The sequence below is a fragment of the Lingula anatina genome, chromosome 1 (genome assembly GCF_051362555.1).
Source record: "Lingula anatina isolate TDL-2025a chromosome 1, LinAna3.0, whole genome shotgun sequence".
Classification (NCBI taxonomy): domain Eukaryota; kingdom Metazoa; phylum Brachiopoda; class Lingulata; order Lingulida; family Lingulidae; genus Lingula; species Lingula anatina.
Genome location: NC_141767.1, coordinates 5,549,642 through 5,567,379, shown reverse-complemented (window position 1 = coordinate 5,567,379; position 17,738 = coordinate 5,549,642). Strand labels below are relative to the sequence as shown.

General features: G+C 35.5%; 2 protein-coding genes across 2 annotated transcripts; one reads left to right on the top strand and one right to left on the bottom strand.

Annotated features, from left to right (window-relative positions):
• The first annotated feature begins 107 nt into the window (after positions 1–107).
• On the top strand, positions 108–17,417 carry LOC106176573 (phenylalanine--tRNA ligase alpha subunit-like). Its single transcript, XM_013559033.2, has 13 exons — positions 108–282; positions 943–1,080; positions 1,205–1,306; positions 1,702–1,820; positions 2,043–2,135; positions 2,436–2,564; positions 2,765–2,880; positions 7,393–7,483; positions 7,960–8,059; positions 15,603–15,771; positions 16,006–16,083; positions 16,588–16,702; positions 17,004–17,417. The coding sequence occupies exons 1-13, from the start codon at positions 145–147 to the stop codon at positions 17,110–17,112; spliced, it is 1,497 nt and encodes a 498-aa protein (XP_013414487.2). The 5' UTR covers positions 108–144; the 3' UTR covers positions 17,113–17,417.
• Positions 8,279–10,263, bottom strand: LOC106176575 (uncharacterized). Its single transcript, XM_013559036.3, has one exon. The coding sequence runs from the start codon at positions 10,101–10,103 to the stop codon at positions 9,135–9,137; it is 969 nt and encodes a 322-aa protein (XP_013414490.2). The 5' UTR covers positions 10,104–10,263; the 3' UTR covers positions 8,279–9,134.
• Positions 17,418–17,738: the final 321 nt, after the last annotated feature.

Genomic DNA, 17,738 nt, shown 5'->3' with positions numbered 1-17,738 from the left:
CATTTGCGCCAACAGAACATATTTTTATTAAAGATTTCATTGAAAATTATCTTTATTTGATTCCATGCGTTTAAATGGATACCAATCGATGAAAAAGTAATTTAATGTTTACGGAAGTTTGCTTTACTGCGAAGCTACTGTGAAATGGAGGACACCACACGTGAAATCCTCGAGAGGGTTGAAAAACTAGGAAAAATTGACACCCTAGAGTTAGCTGCAGAATTAAATGTAGATCACCAAAAGATAGTTGGAGCAGTGAAGAGTATACAGTCGGCTGGAGATGTAATTTGGGTTTTATTTTAATACATAACATACTAGTTTAATAGTGACGGAAGCCTGATGCAACCACACGATATTATCAGTTGCATTCTAATGACATATGTTGCCGTATCTTTTTTGTTCAGCTTTTCCAAGATTACAATGTGCCATAGTTTCTAAGATCTTGAGTTTGGAAAAATGAGGCTAATGCTTTATTTTTTGTCTTGGTCTATGTAGAAAGCACCTAGAAACTCCTATAGAAATAAACCAAAACGATCAATCGATCTCTACCCACGTTGTAAGTACAGTGATGCGTTAAATGCAACTTGCAAGTGATTACTTTATTGACAGTGACAAATGAAAATTGTATGTTCCCACAGCAATTTGAAATTTAAAGCTTAACATCCATGCCCTTTTTCAGGTCATCTGTTGATGCCCCTGCATTGTTACTCGCTCACGTCGCCCCCCTCCCTCACAGTAATACTTACCCCCCCTCCCCCCGTTAAAATTATGATGTTACTCACATCAGTAGGCAGCTTTCATTGACACTCCCTTCCATCATTCAGCATCATCACATTGTAACTTACCTGCATGGTTATAGGAGGGCAAGGGAGTAACAATGGATTGGATAGGAAAAACAAATACCAGGGAATGACTCTTACAAAAAAAATGAATATATTTCAGATAATAAACTGTGAGCAGTGTACCAGCAAGAAATGGGAGTTAACTGAAGAGGGCAAGGCAGTTGTAGAAAATGGTAGCCATGAAGCTCTGGTTTTCAATGCTGTTCCAGTAGAGGGCATTGCGCAGGCTGACTTAATGGTAAAGTGGAAATGGTTTTACTTTTAATTATTTAACATTTTGAGGATTTTTTTATCTCTGTTTGTTTTTGGAGTGTATATGGTCAGTGCAATATCTGAACATGCATTTTTTTTGTATCCTATAGCAATCCGTGCCAAATGCTAAGATTGGCTTCAGCAAGGCAATGTCAGGTGGTTGGATCATGATTGACAAAAAAGCTGAAGGGGGACCAAGAGTCTTTAGAAAGGTAAACAATATGCTGTGATTTAAACAATGTCTGAACATACTGTTTTTATGGGACTTCACTTTTATTAAGGTTAATTGGCCCGTGAATATTTACTGTGAACATCAGAGTTGAATAATTATATTCTGTGTGTATTCTCAAATGAAACTGAACTAGAGAACACACAGCATGATGGTATGTGACTCGTGAGTAATTAGAAATTATGATTTAAATATATTTGTAGGGTGTATTCGTAGTAGTTTTTAAATTTTTTATAAACTAAAATCTTTGTTAGTAGTTTAGTAAAAATAGTTGTACAATCATCTTTTGACACAAGACCAGTCCAGCTTGCTTTTTCCTTTTTTTTTTTTTTTTTGTTTTTTATATGTGCTCATTAAAATGTATCTCTCATATGTCAGGTTGAGAGTATAGAAGATCTTGTTCAACAAAGTCTGATAAAGTTACAAAACTTACAATTGGATGGCATCACAGACCAGCAAAAAACAGACTACAAGAAGAGAAAATTGATACAAGAAGTGTGAGTATGGCAGAAAAAAAATTTTTACAGCATCACTACAGAAACAATATATTTTATTTGTGACGAAATGTTTTTAAAAGGCAGAGTAGAGGCAAAATATCAGTTTAAAAGATGGAGTAAGAATGGTGTTTTACAGGTTAATGGTATTTTCAGTGGTATTTATCATTTTACTTCTTGTCTGCATACAATTTAATCTGTTTATATTTATTGCTTGGTTTTCAGGAAAATCAATTCATTCATTGTAACCAAAGGTAGCAACTTCAGTCTCACAATATCAAAACAAGAAACAGACTTGACTCCAGAGATGTTGTCTAGGTAAATGTATGCTTTTTCTACCATACTTACCATACTAGCATTCTTAAATGAAAAGTTATGATTGCATAAAATTATGTTAGTGATGAAGTTCGATCCTTTCTCAAACAATGAAGATGATTGAATTTAATGTCATAATATTTTGTTTTAAGCAACAGTGACTGTAACTTTTAATTATTTGATAAGTTACACATAAAAGGAGCCATAAACTGTATTTGTCAGAATAGACCAAGGAAGATGAATAGAGGTAAAATTCTCTTGTTTATTCTGATTAGATGCTTATGAAATTTATTTAATTCTCAGTGGTTCTTGGAAGGAGCATACTTTCAAACCATACAACTTTGAAGCCCTTGGTGTTCTACCAGACAGTGGACACCTGCATCCTCTCCTGAAGATTAGAGCAGAATACAGACAGATATTCCTAGAAATGGGGTAAGAGTGGAACTCAGCATCTGTATGGTGATATCAGTGCATGTGATATGTATGCCATCAGTGTATTAATGACACATAAGCAAATTATTAGTGCAAAATACTCTCAAGATGTATATATATACGTATATGTATATGTATGCATGCATGTTTTTTTTTCTTGAATCTGTTTGATCAACCTTTTTTTTAACAATGTTTTCCAGTTTCTCAGAAATGCCAACCAATAACTTCATTGAAAGCAGTTTCTGGAATTTTGATGCCCTGTTCCAGCCACAGCAGCATCCAGCAAGAGACGCACATGATACCTTCTTCATATCAGGTAAGATTACCATTAAAAAGTAAGTGTTCAGAGCACCAGTCAGTCACAATAAGTTTCAACATGCAGAAAAATCAATTATTAAGTCGACGTGTGATTTGCACTAGCATGATGGAATTTTTATGTACAGACACAGATGTGTCTGTACATATAGCCGTCATCTGCGTCTGTCGTCGCCGTCGCTGTCGCCGTGCACTTTTACCGATAACACGATAAGTGGAAAACCATTTTACCTTTTGGCTTGAAACTTACAGTACTGATGAATATTCATAATGCGCAGGTCAAGTTCGAAAATCAGCATGATCGGGTCACTTTTAGGGAATTTATGCTGTTTTTTCACTTTTTTCAGCATATATGCAGCACCGATAACACGATAAGTGGAAAACCATTTTACTTTTTGGCTTGAAACTTACAGAACTGATGAATATTCATAATGCGCAGGTCAAGTTCGAAAATCAGCATGATCGGGTCATTTTTAGGGAATTTATGCTGTTTTTTCACTTTTTTCAGCATATATGCAGCACCGATAACACGATAAGTGGAAAACCATTTTACCTTTTGGCTTGAAACTTACAGAACTGATGAATATTCATAATACACAGGTCAAGTTCGAAAATCAGCATGATTGGGTCATTTTTAGGGAATTTATGCTGTTTTTTTTCACTTTTTTCAGCATATATGCAGCACCGATAACACGATAAGTAGAAAACCATTTTACCTTTTGGCTTGAAACTTACAAAACTGATGAATATTCATAATACGCAGGTCAAGTTTGAAAATCAGCATGATCGGGCCATTTTTAGGGAAGTTATGCTGTTTTTTCACTTTTTTCAACATATATGCAACATTGATAACACAATATAAGAAAAACAGATTGGCCAATTGTCATTATACTCACAGGAGTGGTCAATCTTACTAAAACACAGGTTGAGTTCGAAAATAAGCATAATCATGCCATTATTTTAGAAGTTATACTGTTTTTTCACTTTTCCTCAGATTCAATTCTTATTATTGAACTAACAAAATACGTAAAAGTGTTTGTTTGATATTTCCTGCATCTTTACAACATTGTTAGTTGATTACGTAAAAATGATGGTAAACTTGTTATTATGTATTGCGTAATAAAGTGTTAAAAATGGAAATAAACTCATATCATTGCAGTTTGTCAGATTCAATCATCCACTATGTTCAGTATCTCAGAATGGAGGAAATTGGACATTTAACACTATTCTATTGATACTTTTTCCATCTCATCAATTTTCTTACAGTAGTTGGTCATATAAAAATGGCAGTAAAATGTTTTTTGTTTTATGTTAAAAAAGTGTTAAAAATGGAAATAAACCCATTTCAGAACAGTGCTGTCTTGTTTACATTTTGGCATTTTCAAGATGTGAATTTGAAGTTCCATGGGCCTGAAGACCTTTGCTAGTCACATTTTCTGAATATCTGTGATAATAATATTTTATAATTAAAAATTGATGGTCATTATGCTGTTAAACATTATGTAATATTGCATCAAAATTTGAAGAAACCCCTATTTTGGGCACTGCTCCCATGATGACCATTTAAGGAAAATCATGTCACTTACTGTTCTCAAACTTACAGGAAAGAAACATGGGACTAAAATACAGCTTCAGTAGGCAATGCAGTCTGTATGGTATTTTTTTCAGGCAGTTAAACAGTTTTTTGTGAAAATTTAATTTTTCACATTTGGCATTTTCAAGTTGTGACTTTGAAGTTCCATGATCGTGAAGACCTTTGCTTGTCACATTTTCTGAATGTCCATGTTACTAATATTTTATTAATAACATTTGATGGACATTATGCTGTTGAACATTATGTAATATTGCATCAAAATTTGAAGAAACGCCTATTTTGGACACTGCTCCTATGATGACCATTTAAGAGAAATCATGTCACTTACTGTTTTCAAACTTACTGGAAAGAAACTAAAATACAGCTTCAGTAGGCAATGCAGTCTGTTTGGTAAATTTTTCTGGCAATTAAACTGTTTTTTTGTGAAAATTTTATTTTTCACTTATTGGCATTTTCAAGGTGTGACTTAGAACCTCCATGGGCTTGAAGACCCATGCTAGTCACATTTTCTGAAAATCCATGATACGTATATTTTATTATTAAAAAATTGATGGTCATTATGCTGTTAAGCATTATGCAATGTTGCATCAAAATAGAAGAAAACACAATTTTTGGTGCGGCTGCCATGATGACCATTATGGGAAAACCATGTTACTGTCAAACTTTCAAAAAAGAAACAAAGGACTAAAATGCAGCCTGAGTTGGAAAAGCAAATTATTCTGTAATTTTTTATGAAATGTTACATCAAAATTGACAAATATCTTTTTGCACTGCTACTGCAAACATTATGAAAAAAAAACTTTTTATTATTATTAACTTATGAGTATGATTTTTAGGATTGGCAGGCAGTTCAAATTAGAAAGCCAGGTCAATTGGGTTATCATTTATTATTGAATTTTATGCAATTTTGTGTGAAATTTTTATTTTTCTCATTCTGGCACTTTCTAAGTATAAACTTGAACTTTGATGGGCCTGAAGCCTTATGCTTTTTACCTTCGTCTGTGTTACCTGTTGTGCAAAATTAAAATTTGATGTTGACTGTGCAGTTAAACATAATGTATTATTGCATCAGAATTGGTAGTCTCCTATTTTGCGCATTATCGTTTTGTGCTTTTCTTAAGTTGTGACTTATGGGCCTGACAGACCTTTGAGAGAGTCAGTCTGTAAATTTCCCTTGGGTATCACTTAGCTAATTTCAGTGTTATAAACTTATTTGCCTAATTAATAGGACATTAAATGAGATTACATAAAGCACACTTGTTGATATTTCCCTGTAAACTCCCAAAGGTTAAGCTCTCTGCTAGATTAAGAGCGCATTCTCAACGAATTAAGCCAGACTTTACAAAGCCGGTGACCTAAAAATGGCGGACGTACATGAAAGAAAAACCGCCTAATCTTTTAATAGTCTCTCCGCCTCCCCACACGTCGTCCCTGCGGGGTACAGTAATTAAATCTCGGCTCCGTTCGCCATGCGGAAGCTACCTGAGAAATATTAAGTGCGCATGCTCATCAGTTAAACTCGTGGTGAAGAAAGCATGGCGGCTGAAGGCGATCGAAGGAAAAAAGCTCTTCTGTTCTATTATCTTTGAAAACAGAGACGAAAAAGGAATAATTTGGCCCGTAGAGCAGCAATGAATCGACTATCTACGGAGATAATATCACCAGAGATATTCACGGAAATATTAATGTTCGGAGCCGAGATTTAATTACTGTACCCCGCAGGGACAACGTGTGGGGAGGCGTGTGAGAGGCGGAGAGACTATTAAAAGATTAGGCGGTTTTTCTTTCATGTACGTCCGCCATTTTTAGGTCACCAATTTGTAAAGCCTGGCTTAATTCGTTGAGAATGCGCTCTAATAATAAGAAAGCAGTGATAATTATGCAGGTACATTTTGTTTAATATTGCAAATAAGTTTTTAATATATATATATATATATATATATATATATATATATATATATATATATATATATATATATATATCAAACTCAAAGATTAAAAGTTTGAATAGCAGCTTTACAGCTTCATTGGAATTATATTTACCTCTGCCAAGGAGGTTATATTTTCACCCCTGTTTGTCTGTCATCAACATAACTCAAAAAGTTATGGACCAATTTTGCTGAAATGTTCAGGAACTGTCAGAAGTGGACCAAAGAGGACAATAATCAATAATAATCAACAATTTCTGCCTTGGCAGAAGTCTGCACTCTCGGAGCGCTTTTCTAGTTTTGTTATGTTTTCCTTTATAATTTTTTCTCAAGCACTTGCATTTGTGACTTTTACCTCTCATCTGCCTGAGGCTCTGACATTTCTCTATTTCCACATAAGCAGTTGTATTGTTTTTTATGTCTTTAAACATTATGTTACTTATGTAATATTATTTTATGCACTGTCATCATTTTTCAAATATTGAGACTTTCATCATGTGAATTTGAACTCTCATGGTCCTGAAACTGTAATCTTATTGAAGGGGTGGATTGAGACCATCTTCTGGGTCTTCTGGAAGACAGGTTATTAAGTTTATATTGACTGGTATCTATTTTTTTCTGTTGGAAGACCATCAAAATGGAGGATGGATCAAAATAGATACTTTGGAATACTGTCAGAAAATATCTCAGGGTCCGCTCCTGTTATTGACCATGTTACCTGTTGTGCATGATTAAAATTCAGTGTTGACTGACAGTGCTATTTTAAGCATTATTTATTATTGCATCAAAATTGACAAAATGACCTTTTTTGCATCTTTATTTTCTGTTTTTTGTCTGTACATTTGACAGCTTTGCTGCCTTGTTTGTTGTTTGTTTATGAATATGCTTTGGTGAAGTTAATTATCCAGATTTATTTTTATGTATTTTCATTGAAAATGATTGGTAGGTGAACCTGTCTAATATGATATAATCACTTGTGTTTTTTTTTTAGATCCAATGTATGCGGATGAGACCAAACTACCAGCAGATTATGTAGCCAAAGTAAAGAAGGTTCATTCAGAAGGAGGATATGGCTCACAAGGGTGAGTTCCAATTTCTGATTCTCTTATCAGTATGAACTGAGAAATTGAATTCTTGATGTTTAATTTTTTAAAATTAGATAGGGTGACCTAGAGAAAGTGTAAAACTTAATGTTTTGCCTGTTGGATGTTGACTGATCATCAGTTGAACAGGTCTAAAACTTTCTCACATGCTCTTCAGGGGAACTACAAAATGGGGATAAGTGAGTGAGCATTTGTGATTGGTCCAGCAAACTTAAATCATTCATCAGTGGGGTATTTGGTAGGACCTTTCTTGAAAGATATAAGGCATTAGGAATATTATAGATCTGATATATTTGAATTAAATGCCAGGGCTTTAAAAGCATTTCACAAAGTTTCCAGTGATTTCTAGTTACAGTATGTTTTTATGATAGCTTAACCAGTCAGTAGGATCAAAGCTTTCAGTCACCATATCTCATGTATATATATTCTTTTTTTCTAATTTTTTATCTACACAGCTACCGTTATGACTGGAAACTAGAAGAAGGAAAGAAAAATATTCTAAGAACTCACACAACTGCGGTTAGTGCAAGAATGCTATACAAGCTGGCTCAGCAAGTAAGATATACAGATATTCTGTTTCTAAAGCATGACAATTATGACAAAGAAATCGGATTGATTGCCCATTTTTAAGGGTATCATAATGTAAAGTTATACTGCTGAGACCCCATTTCATTGCTAAAAGTCATCATGTTTAATCACTTTAGATTATTTTTATATTCCATTCTTTAGAATAGTTTGTGTTTAAGTCTGTAGCTGGTAATGGAAGATAAAATGCTTGTTTTTATTCCCTGGGATTTCTTTTATTTCAATTCCTTAATTAATCTAAACTGGTTACTAGTTCATTACTTAAGCATGGATTAATTTTGGCTCACTGAAAGATTAGACTTTTTCTTAGCACAGGAGAAGGGAAACTGAAGAAAGGTTAAAAATATGAACCAAAAACAAATGGTGCAGTGGCAAAAAGATGTAACCTTTTTTATGTTGAAGTAATAAAAGACATTGAAATATATTGAGTGCAGATGAGAGATTTACAAGATTGTCTTTTGTGGTCTTCTTTTCACAAAAAAATAGGTATTCTTCCTTTTATATAAAATGTAGCTCATATTTGTTTTTAGAAATAACACATTTTAGTACCTACATCTGAATGGCATATGGCATCATATAAAATATACTCTGCCAGTCTGTGAACCAACTATTTTTACAACCTTGGCCTTACCTTTGCTGTATGGTTAACCACTTCCAGTTGTTTAATTCATGACTCATTAGACTGGTTTGTCAGTTTGGAAGGGCAAAGGTGGCAGTGAAGGGATTTTTAGCATAGTTCATATTGATATTGAATGAAGAGAGTAAATAGCACAAAACTGTATGCCAAAATAAACATGAAAAAATGGGGTTCTACCAAACTGGTTGTAGCTCTATCTAAATTGGTTACAGCTCATGTTACTGAGCTTTATTCAAGATGACTATATAAGCCAGACTCAACTTTTTGGGTTAGATTAGTAGTGTATTATAGCTATGTTTTTTGTGTCAGGTTATAATGTCGTCTTTTTGCTACTTTCAATCTTGAACAAAAGTTGAATAATTAAAATTGAGCAGTTATGGTATCCAGTGTGTTCAATCTTTTGATAAGTCAGACATCATATGTGATAGCATATTGTTGTCCTCTATAGCAGATGGCTAATAAAGTTGGCTTGTAGTTTAAGGCTGATAGTAAAAATTGTTGTAATTCCTCTGGAGAAATGGTTTCAATTGGGACATCTATGAGCTCGAACCTTTTGATCATTCCTGAATGGCGTTCTGCCACCAGCAGCTCCCCAGCAGAGTTGGTGGCAAGGGCTTGTGGGAAGTGTAGTCCATCTGTTTCCTTGGCAACATAATTCACAAATTTCCCATCTGGATCAAGCATGATGATTCTGTGGTTCCAGCAATCTGCTATATAGATAAAACCATCTTCATCACAGCAAACGCCTTGGGGGATATTCATTGGGTCGCGGTTGTTGTTTTGGCAGTCGCCATACTGTGCTAAGATATCACCTGAAGAGTTCACAATGTGTACAGAGGCAGCCGCCCAGTCAGACACCACAATGGTGTCATTGGTCTTGTTCACTGCTATGTACTGTGGACATTCCCACTCACTGATTTGTAGCATGTTGACTAGTTCATCCGACTCTGTATCAAAGGAGTACACAGTTTTTTGCTTACTGTCACATACCAACACATGCCCTTCCTTGTCCTGTGCTATGCCAAATGGACATTCCAGTTGATTCAAAAACAGATTGTTGTTCTCTCCATTGCTCCGGTTTTCTTCCCTGTCTAAATTGCTGTAGACCTTAACACATTTTTCTCCCTCAGAGGTGACGTATATGTCTCCGCGCTCAGACACGGTGATATCCTGAGGCCCATCAAAACGCCAGTCAAATTTAAACTCGCCTTCATATGAGAAGACCTTCACTCTGTTGTTTTCCCCTTCATACCCATTCCTGTCTATGATGTAGATATTCACACCATCTGTGCTCAGGCCAGTAATGAAGCAATCTTCCTCATCCTGATCATCCCCAAGTAGAGAATTAAAGGAGTGAACACACTGGGCTCTCTTCATCCTAATTCCCAGCTGCTACTACTACTCTAGCACTACAGGAGCATATTACACGGATACAGACAGTCCCAGCCTGGCATTCAACCAGTTCTAGCACATCAACCCAGCTCACGTCTTCCTGTGCTCAGTGTGGTGAGGAGGGCCTCAGGCATGACCGATTTAATGAGTGGTTTCATAGATATGTGGTGTTGATGTGTTGAGACAAGTTAGTTTTGTGAAAGGTCAGCCCGGGACATGTTTGTATTGCATGTCAAAATGAATCTGTACCTTCACTGGATGTATGTGTATGTTTGTGTGTGTGTTCATTTAAATTTATATTGTTTCCACAGTGTTCATGTTCATTAAATTTTACATCACCCCTACTCTGCTTAGACTGATTAAGCATTCCATGATGGAGAAGGTGAGAGGTTGCCCCACTTTGACAAAGGGCTAATGTATTTCTAATTCACTCAGTGGAGTTGTTCCTTGCATGTCATGGTAATATAATTCCCATTTGTTTTAACATATGTAGCGCTATACAAGAGATTATGTGTGGAGAATTGCTGTTAAACTTTAGTTGACTTCATGCCTTTCCCCAGGGTAACCTTTACCTTTGTTAACAAAATAATTCCATACCTAAGGTGTGTGTTTAACTCACTTTTTCAAAGGAAAAGAAATGCATCCCTTTGAATGTGCAAAAGTTCAGTTTTCATTTTCCTTCATTAATTTCTTTTTTGGTTTCTTCTTCCTTACTTTCCATTGTATATAAACATTCTAAAATGCCACATAATTATATTATCAGATGAATTCAAACTTAAAATTAACAAATGATTTAGTTAAACACAGAATTGCCCAAGATGGTACATTAAATAAAGATATTTACTGAGAATATCTTCTTTCAACATGTGATAGGGGTTCTAAACAAATCCTTTCTTTTCTCTCATGAAACACTATATATCAAACAATATTGTTCCATATGTTTTACATCAAGGGTGTTAGCCAGTGATATGTTCACCTCGTTGATGAAATATATCCTACAGGTAAATCAAGACTCGTGTTCTTTACACACCCAGTTCAAGGACATGATGATTTATACAGGTGTCAGAGCCATTGTCAGTCTGAAGCCAGGAACATATCTATTTCCTACTGCTCTGCAGAAGCAGTATACCCAGTTTTTGTAGGTAAAATCAGAAGACTGGGTGTATTTTCTTACGTGAAAGACTCCTGGTTGTGATGATTGAAATATGTGGAGGGAAGTTCTGAGAAGTTTGGGTTATCTGCCCCATCTGTTCTGGACCATTCTAGTGAAATTGACACCTGCGGTCATCACATTGAGAGAGGATGGTGCACAGAATTTGTTAACTTTGATTGAAGTATCCCTAGGTTATGCTTGGTATGCTTTAATATGTTACAGTAGTATGCACTCTTAACCTACCTGACAGGATATGGTGTTGACAGATACCCACACACCTGACCTGTACTATTATTACAGACAGCTTAAATCCAGGTAGCACATTGTATCAACTTTGTTTTTCCTGTGCTTTTGGAAAGATTCTGGAGCATATTTGTTTGTTTATTTCAAATAAAAAACTTAATATCTGCTTGCATGCTGTCTATTTATTAAATTTCTGAAAACAAGCACTTTTTTCAAATACCAATACAAAAGGAATATCTTGATGTCAGAATTAAACCATCACCATACTGTTTGAAGTAAGTTTTAGATATAGATGTTTCAATGTGGTATGGTAATTAAATTATAATAGCCTTTTTTCTTCTTTCAAGTCAACAAAATTGCTAAAACTGCTCCCAGTTTTTCAGTCACTGTCACCTGTGTATTCTTGTCTGCAGAAAGTTTGATAATTTGTGCCTGGAGTAAATATAATAGAAAAGTCACATATGCCATTTCGGTATCAACCTTTTATTCTGTATCTCTGATATCCCTGTAGATCGGGGTCATCCATCAGCCACATCCCAACACCCAACTCCAGGTTAATGTCAAACTTGGTCACTCTGTACCCAGGGATCTCAGCTGGGGTGGTGCGGGTGATGAGGAGGGGGTTGTCGGAGGCGCACACCTTACAAGAATCTTTGGGACTCAGGTACCTGTCTCCAGAGAAGTACATCTGGGTGACGAGAGTGGTGTGCCCCTGGTGGCTCACCTTGAAGTGGATGTGAGCAGGACGTCTGCCATAGTTTCCAGGCTGGATGGTGAAGAACTTGAAGTAGCCCTGTTGGTTGGTATAGGTATATCCCCGGCAGCCATCCCAGTGATAGGATCCCTTACTATCTGCCTGCCAAACCTCAACTAGGGCCCCTGGGACTGGGGTTGCGCAGTCACTTGACCGAACATAGCCATCTACCATGTGTTTTCGGAGGTTGGAGAAGTTGGCATCTATGGCGCAGAGGTTGTCATTTTCCTGCAGCTGCTGCTGCTTTTTCAGTCTCAGATAGTAGGGCCCCAAGATGTCTGGAGGGGTCAGACATGTGCCATTTCTTTGTGCCTCAATAGTTAACAGGAGGCTGCTACATATGATGAACAGGGACAGGATTAGGCTCAATCTCCTCATTTTGTCTTCTCACTCTGGTAACTTTTGGATTTCTGACATTTGAAGTTACGCCATGTGCATTATGTATGCAGCTGTGAGATATTTACTATAAATCATGAAATAAATTGGAGGACTTTGGTTTTTATTTTTGTCATGAAATGGAAATAAGTCTAGGCTTTTAGTGACTTTTGTAGGTTGTTGTAGGATTTTGTCAGATAGTGTTTAAATGAAAAAAAGGATGGGAAATTCGTCCAGATTTAATAATACCAAAATACATCAAGGGCTATTTGGTAAATTGTCCAGTATTTCATTTTACTGCATAATGCCCAAACATCACGAAATGGGGAGTGTTAGCAATAAGAGCATTTACAGAGTAAGCAGCATGTGATATCTAACAGATGGTCTGTAAGCAGTAGCACAAGACACCACTGTTCTTAAAAAAATGAATGTATAAATTGATGAAAATCAGAATTGTATAAGGTGATATTTCAGTGATATGAATTGGAGTGTAACTTCCATTCTTGTTATTATTAGATTGAAATTTAAAAAGAATAAAAATAATTTCAATTAAAAAAATAATGCTTTTGCAGTTGGATCCAAAATTAGGATGTGTATGGTAGCATCCATGTTGTAACATTATCAGAGTTCGATAATAACTCCATCTTTTCAATTGCAAATAATTATCAATTTTTCAAAAAATTTAGAATAATAAAATGTGTGTTTTTATATAGCATTTTGATCAATGATGCTGTAACTGCGTAGAATGGAAATGTATGGTAGCCTGCTTTTCAATTTTGTTGCTGCCACTGATAGATAGAAATCTTCTAATTTAAAGAATTTATGACTTAATTTATGACTTACAAAGTAAAGAATCATTAAAATCTACAATTTTCCTAATTGATAAGATTGTATCATTGCTGTATGCCATTCTTTGAATAACATTTTTGAAGACAACTACATGATTATATTCACCCTGCTCTTGCTGATGTGGCCTCTGACATCAGTAACTTTTGAAATTATTTGGCATATAGAGTTGTGCCAGGATATAGCCATTAAATCATCAATTACTGTTTTATTTTTAATCATTAGTAAAAGAATATACTACTTTTTACCAATTTTATCCATGAAATAATTATGGTAAGTAAAGTCATGGGCTTCTACCACGTTTGAATTGTTATAAAATACTATTCTTATATAATATATAGTTGAAAGGGTAAGGTAAATATTGGAAAATTAACTAAATTTGCTAACACCAAATACTTAAAGGTCCAGTATTTCAGCTTACAACATAATACCCAAACATCATAATGTGGGGATTGTAAGCAATAAGAGCCTTAACAGAGTAAGCAGCATGTGATAACTAACAGATGGTCTGTAAGCAGAAGCAAAATGTCACTGTTTTGCTGCCCATAACAGAGGCATTTTACTTTTTCTATACAACATGTTTTTCTTAAACAACAACAGATTATCAATTTGTAATGTACATTTTTTTTATTCCATACACTTTGAAAAAAATATGAAAAAAAGCTCCACCTTCATAATAAGTAGAACAACAGGTTGTAAGTTAATCTTCAGCAGATTCAGTATTATTTTCCATTATCTCTTCCTTGTCCTGAGTCAGAATACATTCTAACTTTAATTCATATATTAAACTCCCCTTTTTCTTCATCCTCAGTATCCTCTAACATAAGCATTCCTTTCCCTTTCCTAAGGATGATATTGAAGGCTATTGCTTTGTGTCTTGATTTTTCTATGCTGCATTCTCGTTTGATCAGCAGTGGATTGTCTGAAGCACAAACAGAACAAGAGTCTCCCTGGCCCAGGTAGGCATCTCCAGCAAAATACATCTGGGTTATGATAGATATGTGTCCAGGGTGGGTCACCTTGAAGTGGATATGGGCTGGACGATGGCCGTAGTTGCCTGGATGGATGGTCCAGAATTGGAAGTAGCCCTCCTGGTTGGTATATATGAAACCCCTGCACCAAAACTTGTGGTAATTTCCCGTATGGTCAGCCTGCCATATTTCCAACTGAGCTGCTGCTAGGGGAGTCGCACAGTCTTCCGATTTGACCTGACCCATCACCCAAAGCTTGTGAAGGCTGGCAAAGGCTGGGTCTTTTTCACATAGATTTTCATCTTTTTCAAGTTGGCGCTGGTGCTTGAGTACCATGTAGTAAGGTCCAATGACATCAGGAGGGGTCAGTTCGCAGCTGCCTCCCGTAGTCTGCGCCTTTACAGTCAGTAGAAAATAGCTCAAAACCCACAAAAGTTTCATGTTGTCAAATTTTGCTCTGAAGCTTCTGTTTGTGTTCCTGTAGTTTCTAGGATGCATAAAATGAAAAAATGCCATGCACTCGTTTTTTATGAGGTTTTATCTCAGGATCAGCATGCCACCAGAATGTCCAATTGTCAATATATTCTACCATCTGTCTTTTAAATTGTTCTCATCAATCTCAGCTAACAATGGCTTAAGAGGTGCAGAATTAATTTGTATTTGCTAGGAGGAACTTATGTGTTCATTGAATTTGATGGCTTACATTTCTCCTTGGACAAAGAAAGGATTATTGGTTCTCCTTGAACGGCACTTCAAATTCCAATAAGCTCAGATTTGTGTTTGAAAGTAATTGCTTGCCTCTTCTTTGATTTGATTGTACTTATGATGAAATTGAGATATTCTCTTTCATGCCTATGATGGCAAATAGCTGGTGCTTTTTAGGTCATAGATTAGAAGTTTAAGTCTGAGTTGATGGAGAAATGCATGAATATGGGTATATGCAGTACAGTTTGACGTTTTTCTCTCGTACATATCACAGCAAAGCCTGCATAGGCTGCTGGCACAAGAAAGGTAAAAATACACTGAATATAAACAATGGATGGATTTCTACACAAGTGAAGGTCTAGTTAATAATCAGCATCCTTAAGCATATGATGTGCATATAACTATTTCGTTTTTTAAACATTTTGCCACTTTTCCAGGAGAAGTTTACCCCTGTGAAGTATTTCTCCATAGACCGTGTGTTCAGGAATGAGACCCTGGATGCCACCCATCTAGCAGAGTTCCACCAGATAGAGGGTCTGGTGGCAGACTATGGCCTCACACTTGGGGACTTGATGGGAGTTATCAAAGAATTCTTTAAAAAACTAGGTGGGTGGGATGAAAAGTGGAGTTTTAGACCTGTTATTATAGTTATGGTAGTTAATATAATTGTTACAGTATTAGTCTGCAAAGTGTGATCTCTTTGTTATGTAGTTTTCATAGATGCTAATGGTGTGGAAGTTTATGTGTAACTAAACTGGTAAAAGATAGTAAAATAGTTCGTTAAAATTTTTGTCAGTTTGTAAGAAATTAACCAATATGTATCTGGTCATATCCCATTAGGTATCCATAAATTACGTTTCAAGCCAGCGTACAACCCCTACACGGAACCTAGCATGGAGATATTTGGCTATCATCCAGGTATGGATTTCTTATGAAAGTTTGAGAGTCAATGGAGAGAATTCTTATGAGGTGATGCTAACATTGCCTTGTCGCCAAACATTTTCATTTGGAACAAAGCTAGGTTTTATTTTTTGTTGTGTAAACAAGGATTTTTACAGGTTCTGTTTTAAATAGTATTGACTAGTGCCTCAGTTTTCACAAGATAATTGCTTATTATCTAATTATTTGGCATATAGAGTTGTGCCAGGATAGCCATTAAAGCATCAATTACTGTTTTATTTTTTATCATTAGTAAAAGAATATACTACTTTTTACCAATTTTATCCATGAAATAATTATAGTAAGTAAAGTTATTATCTTATTATCTAAGTCGGATAACATCCACTTGGTGAGAAACTGGTTTGCCTAATACAAAGCAAATGCTAACTGAAAAGTTCTACCCAGTGATTTGTTTTAAATATATTACAAGATAGAGCATGCCCATGTAAGCAGTGCAATGTAACTGTGTGTTTTATACTGCAGGTCTGAAGAAATGGGTCGAGATTGGAAACTCTGGTGTTTTCCGGCCAGAAATGTTGCTCCCCATGGGGTTGCCAGACAATGTTCAAGTGATTGCATGGGGACTTTCCTTAGAAAGGTATGGGCAGATTGCCAACCTTGTTATCTAAGAAAGTAATTTTAAGTTTATACCTTTATTTTTGTATTTATTATATTTTGAAGGAAGAAACTGCTAGAACAATTTGTTTCAGATTAAGAAATTTGCAGATAGTTCAAAGCAGATAAATTTGCAGATAGTCCAATGCAGATAAATCTTCAAGGAGGTATAGATAGTATGTAAACAAAATCGGACTATAAAATGAGTATTTAGATTTAGTTATCTATAATAATAATAATACCAGCAATCTGATTAAAATGATATTTCTCTTCTTTTCTGTCAGGCCCACCATGATCAAGTATGGCATAGACAACATCCGTGATCTGATTGGACCAAAAGTCAACCTACAAATGGTGTATAATAATCCTATATGTCGACTAGACAGACACTGAATTCCTTGTGATTCTCTTTATGGTCCAAAGGCAAGCTTTGTGAAGCACCACTGGGACAAGCATATTTATTACAAATCCACTCACCTGGACTTTATATATCAGTCCCTTTTACCTGGAAAAAGAAAGATCAGAACATGGAAAATTATGAAATATGATTTCATTTACAGCAAGAACATCCTTTGTGATTTGCCATCAGCTGCAATAGCCTTTAATTATCTGATTAAATCAATCTGATCAAAGGAATCAAAGAAATTGAAAGAAATGCCAATATATTTATCTCAGTAATAAATTGATAACCAACAGAAGATGCAGTATGATTTTTGTTAACAGATTCCAGGATACTTAACTAAAGGGGGGGGGGTTCAAGTTAATAGCCTTGCCATTTTTATGCAGTAATAATAATGAAGTTAATAAATGATAAATCAAAAATTTACTTTAATGCGATTCCCTCAAACTCAAACATCTTCCCGTTGTGGGGCACATTTCTTTTCTTTTCAGGAGTGTTCATATAGATTATTTGTAGCAGCACAAAACGGATATCTTATAGCACATCACTGCATTGTGCTTTGTGAACTAGCTGGTATGAACATCTTCTATGAAAATATTTTATCTTTTTGCAGTGCAGA